This window comes from Nannobrachium achirus (genome assembly GCF_963921795.1).
Source record: "Nannobrachium achirus genome assembly, chromosome: 8".
In the NCBI taxonomy this organism is placed as follows: Eukaryota; Metazoa; Chordata; class Actinopteri; order Myctophiformes; family Myctophidae; genus Nannobrachium; species Nannobrachium achirus.
Window position 1 is genome coordinate 39,948,820 of NC_137817.1, and position 12,084 is coordinate 39,960,903.

The 12,084-nt window shown below is 45.3% G+C and overlaps 1 protein-coding gene across 2 annotated transcripts in view; it reads right to left on the bottom strand.

Moving 5' to 3' along the window:
* bcas3 (BCAS3 microtubule associated cell migration factor) overlaps nt 1-12,084 on the bottom strand; it is a 417,558-nt gene that overhangs the window by 287,063 nt on the left and 118,411 nt on the right. For both annotated transcript variants that reach the window (XM_080732380.1, XM_080732379.1), the window contains exons 17-19: nt 10,708-10,832; nt 8,678-8,843; nt 7,316-7,416 (exon numbers count right to left, since the gene is read on the bottom strand). In XM_080732380.1, coding sequence (XP_080588506.1) covers nt 7,316-7,416; nt 8,678-8,843; nt 10,708-10,832 — 392 coding nt within the window. The remainder of the gene's footprint in view (nt 1-7,315; nt 7,417-8,677; nt 8,844-10,707; nt 10,833-12,084) is intronic.

The following is a 12,084-nucleotide window of genomic DNA, read 5'->3' on the forward strand; positions in this document are numbered from 1 at the left end:
AGCGAGTCAACTCCGGTGATGTGATGACGATGTATAATATAAGCGAGCATCATATTTTATTTCAATAATAAAAAATAAATAAAAAAGCAATCCTGCCCCCTTCAAAAATGAAAGCTTGTCATGGAGATCTACATGTGAACTCTTGATTCCTCAAGAAACACCCTCATCTTTTGACACACACACACACACACACACGCACGCACACGCGCGCGCACACACACACACACACACACACACACACACACACACACACACACACACACACACACAGTCCAACAACAAATCTATCCTGGATGGGTCTATAATAGAGGCGTCTGTGTCAAAGAGCTTTTATTGACTGTGGAGGAAGCAGTGTTGTGCTGAGCAGAGAAACTGTGTGTGTGTGTGTGTGTGTGTGTGTGTGTGTGTGTGAGAGAGGTGGTGGTGCTAGCCGGTGGCCCGTTAGCCAGGGCAGTGAAGCAGTGCAGCAGAACAAGAACAAAGCCTGGCCAGGTATTGATGTAGGCTGACCCCCGAGGGCCCGGGGCCAGGGGGGGGCCAGGGAGGCCGATCTCCAGGGACAGATAAGGAGGCTAACGATCTGATAGCTCTGGAACACAGAGTGGACACACAGGATAGAAGTCTCCTCCCTTCCGTCTCTGTCCCCCTGTCTGTCTGTCTGTCTCTCTCTCCCTCTCTCTCTCAGCATTCATTTGATTTCGTTTGATTTCCCCACCCCCAGGGGCGTCACAAGGTGGGGGGGAAAGTGGGACTGAGTTACTAGGGCCCAAGGTGGAGGGGCCCTTATTGAAAAATATAGATATACAAGCTCACAGCGCGGCACCGAGTGCCGCGCTGCGAGCTTGTAGATCTGCTATTTTTGAAAAGTCGTGAAAATGTGTCAAATATTTTTGAATATAATTCCTTTTAAAGCGAACTAACTAACTCAAATTTTGCTTCTGGGGGGGTCCCTGGAACTAAATATTTTGAGATGGGGGTCCGTGGCCAAATACATATAATTTTGGGGGTCCTTCACATGAAAATATTTGAGCATCACTGACATAGAAACATAGGTTTTTCAAAAGATATTCAGACTTCACAATTTTTCAAAAATAGCAGATCTACAAGTGAGCTTGTAGATCTGCTATTTCTCAATAGTTAAAGCACAACATGTGAGTGAATCCTTGTACCCAGGGCCCAGAATTTGGTGCGACACCCCTGCCCCCCCACCCACCCTTTGTTTTCCTTTTTCTCTCCTCCTCTCCTCTATTCTGCTGATCTCCTTTCACTCGGTGCTCTCCGCTCCCCGCGTCTCACATTCCTCTGTTTCCAGTAGTACTCTGGCATAGCTTAATCATTATATATCCTTCAAGACCAATGTGACTGACAGTTCCTTCATTCAGCGAGAGCTCCACTTCCCCCATCCTCTCTCTCTCCCTCTCTCACTCTTTCTTTGATTACTGACCCAGTCATGGCGCCAGGGTCTCTCTTTACCAAGCACCTGATGCTCCGCAAAACGCTCGCCCCGGACCCTCTCTCTCTCTCTGGGCAATTAGGGCTATTGATGGGGTAACTGTGGCTGGGCTGCCATGGGTTTCAAAGACCCCAAGAGAATGGCCATGCAAACACACCAGGTAGTCAGTCAGTAAGTCAGTTACCCAGCCAGTTAGTCAGCCAGTCAGCTATCAAACAAGTCAGTCAGTCAGTCAGTCAGTCAGTCCGTCCTCTAGCTCAGTGGTTCCCAAATTATTTTGGGGGGTCCCCAGATGATTAACTTAATATGCAACATCGTTTTCTCTCTCAAAAGTAAACAAACCAACATAATGTTAAAGTGTGAAGAGCGTAAATGCACATTTCTAAAATGACAATTTAAGGACTTTTTAATACCTCTGAAATGGCAAATTAAACATTGGCCAAATTGTAAAATATTAAGAGGCAGAAATTGTGAGTGTAATGTAATGCCTCAACTCTTAGTGCTCGTCAGGATGGGGGGGGGGTCCCCAGTTAAAATATGATTATTTTGGGGGTCGCGGCCTAAAAAGGTCGAGAACCACTGCTCTAGCTAGCCACACGGTCTCCACAATTAGCAAATTATATGATGGTGCAGGGGGACGCGAGTCTCTAGCTAGCTGTTGTTGCCAGGCTCATAGGAGCCGGACAGAAATCCTGGGGGTAAATTATTCACTTGCTTGTTTGCTTCAGAGTGACTTTGTTGCCAGAGAGAGAGAGAGAGAGAGAGAGAGAGAGAGAGAGAGAGAGAGAGAGAGAGAGAGAGAGAGAGAGAGAGAGGGGCGGGGGGGAGGTGTCCCAACGCATACTGCCAACAGCTAGCTAAACACTGTCCTCCAAAAAAGAAAAACTAAAGAAAGCCACAGAGAGAAAACATTTTAAATACAAAAAATAAACATTCATGGAAGTCAAAGAATTAATGTGGCATCTGAGAATGTTAAAAAAACTCACATTCATCAAGGAGGCCTGATACTGTTATTCCAACCATTACAGCTTTGAAACCCACTGCAGACACCTCAGGGGCAACACAAAACACAACTCATTCATTTACTCCTCTCATTTCATTCCGGGTACTTAGAGAGGGAGAGGGGAGGAAAGAGACAGAGAAGTGAGAGCTTGGAGGGAGGGAGAGTGGGAGAGAGAGAGAGAGAGAGAGAGAGAGAGAGAGAGAGAGAGAGAGGAGGCCTCTTTCCTACAAGTGCTTCAACAGCCCATCTACTGAAAGTGAGGATTTCTTCAAGCATTGAAAACTGGACAGAAACAGCGTTTATGAAGCCAACTTGTAATATCTTCTCCTCATCTTCTGTACTTCTGTGTGTGTGTGTGTGTGTGTGTGTGTGTGTGTGTGTAATAGAGAGAGAGAAAGAGAGAGTGTGTGTGTGTGTGTGTGTGTGTGTGTGTGTGTGTGTGTGTGTGTGTGTGTGTGTGCGCGCGCGAGTGCGCGTGCACTTGGCAGGGTGTGTACCAGAGCCTGTACATCTCTGTCAGCCTTATCTTCCCCAGGCAGCGGTGTGGAGCTGCTGGGTGGTGCCAGCGGTTGGCTGGGGGCAGATGGACAGGTGGAGATAGTGACCGTGAAGTGGCGCCACGGCTGCCTTTTATCATCCCCGTCCTGGAGGCTCCGGCTGGCCTGACCTCGGCCCTGTGCACTCCTCCTTCCTTCCCTCCCCTTCGCCTCTCCCCGCGCACTGCATTTTTAATCAGCCCGGGTCATCCAATATAGAGCCACGAGACCAGAGACCATGGGCTGTCAATCAGCACTCCGGCGTTCCTGGGTCAGATTCAGAGAGTCAGATGGACCCCTCGCTCCTTGTGTTCGACAGTTAGCTGGGTCGGGACTCGCTCTGGCGAGCCTAGATATTTCTTTTCATTTGGCGTCACTACTTTTGCGCTTCCGTCGGCTTTGACTTTATCTATGGAACTCTCTCTTTCATCCTCTTGATTCCACTCTCCTCCTATTGCTTTCTCCTCTGCGGCCCGCCCGTATCGCCAATGTAAACTAGACCTTGATAACACAGTTTGTGTTGCAGGGGATAGGAACACGCGCACGCGCGTGTGTGTGCAAGCATGTGTGTGCAGTGTTCTGCTGAACTTTACGCTCAGAGAGAGAGAGAGAGAGAGAGACAGCTGGACAGGGTGCGTATGTCTGTGGTGTAATTTGTCCCGGGGTCAAATTGACCCTCTCTCCCGGATCACATCTCTCCTCTTCTGTGCCAAGCCTCCCCTCTCCCCGGAGAACATAGAAGGCAGGCGCGGCCAAGCGTGCCACGAGCAGGATGCAGGAGTCACTGCTCGGGTGCAAAGCTCCCAGATGGAAGGTGGCACTGTGCAAGTCCGCCTGCATCGGTGGTGTTGTGTGTTGTGTAGCACGTCGGGCCAGAGGGCGGATGGCAGCGGACCAAGAAACTGTGCAATTCTGTGCATATACTGCCTCGCCCCTTGCTTCAGCTCATGCCACATTATGTGGCTGGGCTGGGGGATGAAGGCAGAGAGTGGCCCGAGTTATGTTCCCATCACTAATTGAATATAAATGTTAACGCAATGACTCTTTCTCATTATGTGCCCCCTCTACCTCTCTGCTCACATTGCCTCTGCTAATCGTCATGGCTCTGACACTACCAGTTAGACCTGGGGGCGCAGCACAAGCGAACAGAGATGAGTAGGGAGATCATTGGAGATGCAGCGGCCCCAGCCTCCTACAAGAGCTAATTACCGACCTAGTATTTGCAATGTGGTGTCGTGCAGCGAGGCCGGCTGATTCCTGGAGACAGATTCATTACATGTGTGGCCATCCGTGGGCCACTCCATGGACTGGCGGGACTAGCCTTTCAGATGTCAACCTAAAGTGCTTTTTGCTCTTTGGACTTGTTATTGAATTAGAGTGAGTTTGGGGGCGTGTGCTAATTAGTGTGAGTCTATTAGCATTTTTTGCCTGTGTGTCCGGGAGCAGGCGGTGACGCGGCCAGTGACAGAGGCTGGGGGTTAAGGCGCCGCGCCGAACGGAAAGGCTGATAGTCTGTCTGATAGGGTGCAGGGGACTTGAAATGGAAAAGATGCCTTATCTCCCTCTGAGGACCTGGAGAGAAGAGAAGTTATGGCCACTGCCTGAGAGGGCCCCTTCTCAGCATGTGGCACCAATAAGAGGCCGACGACTAGCTTCCAACAGGGAGTCAACATGGCAAATCAATAGAGCATGGACCAGCGCCCCTCTGCCTAATGGTGGACACACACACACACACACACACACACACACACACACACACACACACACACACACACACACACACACACACACACACACACACACACACACACACACACACACACACACACAAGCCAACGCATACAAACACAACAACATACATGCTCGGGAGTGAGAGTGTGCCTGCCTTAACAGTATGGTGCATAAATAAATAAATACATGAGTGCACATCGTGTATCTGAACAAAATATACATACTAGAAAGGCACACTATACAGTGCATGTTGCTGCTTCTGTTTTCTACAACTACATCCAGTATAGTAAGTAAGTATACTTTTCCACATGAAATGTATTTAAATTGACAAATACTTTTCTCATGCGAGGTCAAATGCAGGTTATATTTCCTCATTCAGACTTGAAATCATAGTTCTGCTGACAGGAGAACATTGGTGATGCTGTTGAAATTTTAGTAATCATTTCTCTGGAGTATAAAAATGGATCCCCTTATTGACCAAATTACATCTATTATGAGCAAGTTTTTAGCTTAGATCGTGAGGGGTGTTTTAATAATATTTGTCTCAGTTTGTATCCAGAATCAAATTCAGTCATGTTGAAAGACGATAAAGAAACAGTTGTGTCAATCCACGATCTGTGTGAGTGATGTAATGAATAGAATGTAAGTATTTGGGTGTATACAGGCCATTGTACCAGCATGTGATGCCCATAGGAAAACAGACTTGTGCAGTTGTTGTACTGTTTATACAGTCTGCAGTGTTTTGTTTACAGGCGTTTTCTCTGCAGACAAATGTTTTGCAGTTCACTTGGGTCAGATGAAATAACAATGAAAGTTTGAATGAACTGAATATACAGTACACACACACACACACACACACACACACACACACACACACACACACACACACACACACACACACACACACACACACACACACACACACACACACACACACACACACACACACACACACACAGGTTGGCATTTCTATGCTTGTGAGGACAGCAATGGACTAGGATGGCAAGTTTTAGCGTTGTGAGCTTGTAGATCGGCTATTTTCAGCACGCGACCAAGTGTAAAACAGTAATTACGATAGCCTCGTAAACCAGTCTCTTCCTGCCTTCATTCGAACAGAAGATGGGAGGAGTCAGTTTACTAGGCTATCATTACGATGCCATCAAGGCCTGCCAAAATACATTTTAGTTGACTAAATCAACTGTAGATTTAGTCCTAAACCTAAAATCTTATGATATTTAGTTGACTAAAATTAGACTAAAACTAAAACCTTTCAGGTTCAGGTGACTAAATTATGACTAAAACTAAATGATATTTTATTCAAAATTCAATAAAAATTTGCTGTCAAAAACAACACTGTTCTCGCTAATTTAAAACTGTATAATTATGGCTCGGACCGTTGGCCTATAGCAATCCAGGCACCCAGGCTCATAAGTAGCCTGACAGCACACCGCAGGTTCGAGTCCTGTTCCTGATGGTCTCTTCCCCTGTTTCCTGTCCATCTCAACTACTAGCCCCATATAGAACTTCACCCTACGCTGCATACTGTTGTGCTCCGAGATGAGGTCCTACGGGGATATCACCGGGCTGGGGTAGAATGCCTCCACACCGAGGTAGATCACCCTTTTCCCGAAATTGTATGCAAAAAGTAAAGGTAGTTCCACGCTTCCAGAGTATGATTTTCCATCCCGTGGTACATAAGACGTGCACAACGGCATGAAATAACCGCTTAAATCGCTAGTTTTGTCAGCCAGCGTAATGTTTTCCCATTCAACCGGAACCCCCCGGGCGGCAGTTGCCAGTATTGCTCCTTATTCTGCTACAATGGGAAGGGAGCAGTATTGGCACCTGCAGCCGGGGGCTTTTCTGAATTTAATGAGACGAAATACTTTTTGGATACCATTTCGGGAAAAGGGTGATCTACCTCGGCGTGGAGGCATTCTACCCCAGCCCAGTGATATCCCCGTAGGACCTCATCTCGGAGCACAACAGTATGCAGCGGAGGGTGAGGTTCTATATGGGGCGACTCAACTACAAACTATAAATATAGGCAGACAAAGCCAGAAAATCTTTTAAAGAAAAGGTAAGGTAATACACCCAATAATGTCGAAAACAGTGTCCAACAAGAAGTAGTGTAATACCTTTTCTTACTGTACAGTATAAGTCATTATAGATTCCTTTATAATGTGTTATGATTGTTGCTATAACGCACTAATAGTATTTATGAGGCCTTATAAAAAAATGATAATGCTAAAAGCAGATTATAAATGCATTGCGTGCATTATAAATATGCTTTAAAATGCATTATAGACAAGGGACGCGTTGCAAGTGTTACCCCAAATCCTAACACCGACCTGAATATTTTCCTTATTGTTAGCTTACCTCTTACAGTCTATGCTAACCAGGAAAACTAACTTTTTCCTGTGGGGTGTCTGGCATTTTGGACTTGGATGCAAGATACCTCAAAATGTTGGGACCTCAAAAGTAGAGTAATACCTACGCACGCACGCACGCACGCACGCACGCACGCACGCACGCACGCACGCACGCACGCACACACACACAAACGGGGGAGGGGGGATATGCAGCACTTACATCCAGCCAGCAGGTACTGGTAGTACTGCACCAGGTCCGACGACAGCACCAGGGGATGGTTGGAGTTGAAGGGCGGCTGCAGCTCGTTCCACTGTGGCGTCCTGTTCACACAAACACACACACACGAGTCAGACAGGGGAGACGTATGGAAGGTTTCACCCTGCTGAGCATCAAATGGACTCCAGTTCCCTCGCGTCTGATGCCGCAGCACATGTGTCAACGTCTGGAGTGCACGTTGTGCAGAGTACATGTTGCGCTACATAACCTCTGATCACAGGGAAACGATGCCTTTTTGCATTGCTACACATGCCAGGAATGGCACCCCGCCAGCGCCGCACATTGTCTGCATCTATGCTGCGGTCGCGTGTTCTGTACAGTGTGTCTATGCAGTACGCGTATCCGGGTCCATGCTAGAGGCCGGACGGGTGCCAGATTTTTGGGGTGGAATGCTGATCCTTGATTTTTGGAGAGCCCTATAGATCAGTGGTTCTCAAACCTTTTCATGTCAAAGACCCCCAAAGTAAAAAGCAAGTGGGCCGCAGACCCCCGTCTGAAATGTATTTGTGCCAGAAAACCCCCATGCAAGATTTGTGTTGTTAAAATCTTTCCAAAATTTATTTTTCAAGTTTATTTATAATAGCATTGGCGATGTTTAAATGGCAGATCAAATTTTTGTCTTAGGAGTGTGACAAAAAACAAAAAATATTATTGAACTCTAGTCTCCATGGCATGAGTAATCAATAGAAAAAAAGTCATTTTGGGGGTGAACTACTCCTTTAATCAATCAATGGAAGGTGGTGGCTAGTCGCGCCACATGGCTTTATTGGAGGTGGGCTCTCTACAGTGTTGATTTCGTCGACTAAAACTATGGCGAAAAATGTTGTCGACTGTGTTTTTTTCACTGATGAAAACTAAATAAAAACTAAACAAAAACTAAGCTGTGGTGACTAAAACTAAGACTAAATATATTGACAATTTCGTCAACAAAATAAAAACTAGACTAAAACGTTAGGGAGGGACTAGTGGAGAAGAGAGTCATTTTATGTTTGGTTGCTCTCAGGTGTTGCGTGCTGAAAATAGCTTGTAGATCTGCTATTTTCAGCACACAACCAAGTGTAAAATCAGTCATTAGGATGCCATCAAGGCCTGCCAAAAAAGATTTTAGTCGACTAAATCAACTGTAGATTTTGTCGCCTAAAATCTTATGATATTTAGTCGACTAAAATTAGACTAAAACTAGACTAAAACTAATACTTTTCAGGTGACTAAACTATGACTAAAACAAAATTACATTTTATTCCAAAAGACTATGACTAAAACTAAATCAAAACATTTCCGTCAAAAACTACACTGGCTCTCTACCTGACCAGAGTCCAGCAGGCGCGTGGACAGGTGCTGAGCTCCAGAGGGGTGTCGTCGCTGATCTTCTGCGCCGTGCTGATTGGCCGAGGCTCCAGCACGTGCTCCACCAGGGTCCCGTAGCAGCTGAGGATGTAGAGAGAGTCCACCACCGACTGCCTGGACTGATCTGGAGGGAGGAGGGGAGGGAGGGACACTCTTACTGCGGACCTTCAACGCACATCTGTGTCACTTTAGATTTCAACCACTTTAACCATTTGTTTATACTTGAACTATTACATTTAGGCCCAGAATTATTGACTGCTTTAACTGTTGAAAAATAGCAGATATACAAGCTCACAGCGCGAGCTTGTAGATGGCCCAGTACTAAAGTAGCCTACTGGTATCAAATTATACTCTACCTATCTATACTACCAAAAGTAAAAATACTAAAATGTCTGAAAATAGCAGATCTACAAGCTCACAACGTGATCACATTGCGACGCGTTGTGAGCCTGTAGATCGGCCATTTTCAAATAGCCTAGGTATAAAATAGGGCTAAAGTGGTTAATGAATGTTTTATAATGTAATCATTTACATCTACAAAGTGGCTGGTAACTAAAGTTTTCATATAATTGTAGTGGACTAAAAGTACAAAATTTGCCTCCGAGATGTAGTGGAGTAAAAGTATTGAAAATTGGAAATACTCTAGTCAAGTACAAGTACCTCAATACAGTACATGAGTAAATCTACTTAGTTACTTTACGCCACTGACTCGGCGACCTACCTCGTGCCCATAACCAGAGAACGACTGGAGGTCAAAGATCACGGCTGAAGGCAGTAAAATATTTACCGAGGTTGTGTGCCCGACATTAAGCATGTCGTTAGGACTTAATGTGACTGACTGCTTGGACCCTGCGTTGGCTTGCTGTGTCTAGGTGCAGGGGTGGGGTGCGGTTTAAAACCCATTTAGGCCTAGAATTATTGAATGCTTTAACCAGTGAAAAATAGCAGATATACAAGCTCACAGCGTGGCACTGAGTGCCGCGCTGCAAGCTTGTAGATCTGCTATTTTTGAAAAAGTCATGAAAATGTGTGCAAATCTTTGAATACATGTATTTTCAAAGCGAACGTTTGTAACTCAAATTTTGCTTCTGGGTGGTCCCTGGAACTAAATATTTTGAGATGGGGGTCCGTGGCCAAATAAATATGGCCACGGACCCTTCACATGAAAAGGTTTGAGAACCACTGACATAGTAGTCTCTCGAGAACAGACTAACTGAGCTCTAGTTAACACATCTGCTGCCTCTTAATCTGAAGGTTGCTTGGTGCCTCGGCGCCACGTCGTTTCCTCCGTCGGCCGCCGCTATTATTTTGAAGGGCCGGAAGGGGGTTGTTTTTGTTTTTTTGGATTATCACTTGACGGCAACGATTACGTCATCTAGTCACATGACAGTGTGCGACAAGAAGATGAAGATGGCTGCGCCCTGCCTTTTGCCTTGTTTACATTTAGATCTGCTGCAAAATGTCTCAAAATGGCTATTTTGTTTAAATGAAGTTTCTTTATGGGCCTCGCCATTGACTTAACATTGAGGAGCTTCACTTCGCGTGCACGCCCAACGTGCGTTGTAAACAAATCGCCGACATTACCGATGCGAGCGGGACCGGAGCGACATTAAGTAAGTAATAATATCTTTACTGTATATACAGTAAGATTCACAGTCCTCACCGTCAACGGCGCCATGGTATTAACCCTTTCAATGACAATCCTCACCGTCAACGGCGGCGAAAAAGTTAAGTGAAAAGGACCTTTTCTTTGACGATGGCTAAGCCAGATTGCTGACATAGAAACATAGGGTTTTCAAAAAATCTTGGAAGGATTCAAAAGACACTTATAGAATCGGGTCAAAATTCGAATTTTCAAGATTTTTCAAAAATAGCAGATCTACAAGCTTGTATATCTGCTATTTTTCAATAGTTAAAGCATAAAATAATGATACACGATGATGTGTGCCCGTTCTAAATGGGTTAAGAGAGCGAGGCCTCAGGCTCACCTTTCTCTCTCTTCATGTTAGGGTTGGTGAGGAACCAGGAGCGCGAGGAGGCGAAGAGGGCAGCCACGCAGAACTCCCCCCCGCTGGACTTGCTGGGCGAGATCTGAGGCGGCGGCTTAGCTTTGCTTCAGAGGGGACACAAACAAAAACATACAAGGGTAGGGTTAAAACGGACGCATGATGAATACGCTGCTACTAGGGCATTCACCAATAGTGATTTTTAGTATTCGAATTATTCGACCTCAAAGTATTCGAATAGTCGAATATTCGACAGGACTGGCCAAACTGGTCAAATATTAAGTAAGCAAGAGGCGAACATTGTGAAAATAGCAGATCTACATGCTCACAATGCGTTGCGAGGCGTAGATCTGCTATTTTCACAATATTTATCTGCAGAACCGAGTCACATTAAATGTAATACCTACAATTCCAAGTGCTTGTCAGGGTCACGGCCTAAAAAGGTTTAGAAGCCCTGGTATAGAGCATTAACAAATTCATCCACCAGGGGCATTCACAACTCATTCTTATGACTTCCTATCTAGCCAAGCTTTATAAAGTATATATTTTTTAAAGAGAAAACAATCAAAAAATTCAAAATAAGCGAATATTCGACTTCGGTGAACAACGTCGAATGGTGACTTTGATATTCGAATATTCTAATATTTGGTGAATGCCCTAGCTGCTACCACACTGTGCACAACCGGCAACCAGAGAATAAATGATCACTTTGAATAAGCAGAGACAGGACATTTAGAATGAATTTGAGATTGTACTCCACACACACGAAACATTTAACACTTGTCGAGGCAGGTGTATACGGACATCACAAGACATAGATAAACAAAAGAGAAGTGCGTGGCATGCAAGAAGCTGAGCCAGGGAAACGACACAACGCCCACCAAAAGATATACAGTAGAAACAATAAATAAATCACACATGTTCTGTGTAACTGAGAGGACAGACAGGGCTATTTACATAATAATTATTCAGGACATAATCCAAACCAGTCCAATGGTCTGAGCATATATGCATTACAAAATCTTCCTGTACACGTGAATTCATCCATCATTCTAGTTCATGTACCAGTGTAAAACGGATGGCGTGTGTCTGTGTCTGTGTCTGTGTGTGCGTGCGTGTGTGTGTGTGAGGGAACGTGTCAGAGTGTGGTGAAAGGTGATGTCATTGTGGCCTACATTGCATATACACTTCAGTGACTTGATTAGGTCTTTCCACATCTCAGGCACACTAGTGCCTGATATTACATGCTGTATGTTTTTGTATGAGCAAAATATACTGGCCAAATACGAAACCTGTGTGTGTGTGTGTGTGTGTGTGTGTGTAATCGTGTCCAGCCGTCTCACTCTCACTGATCTGGGG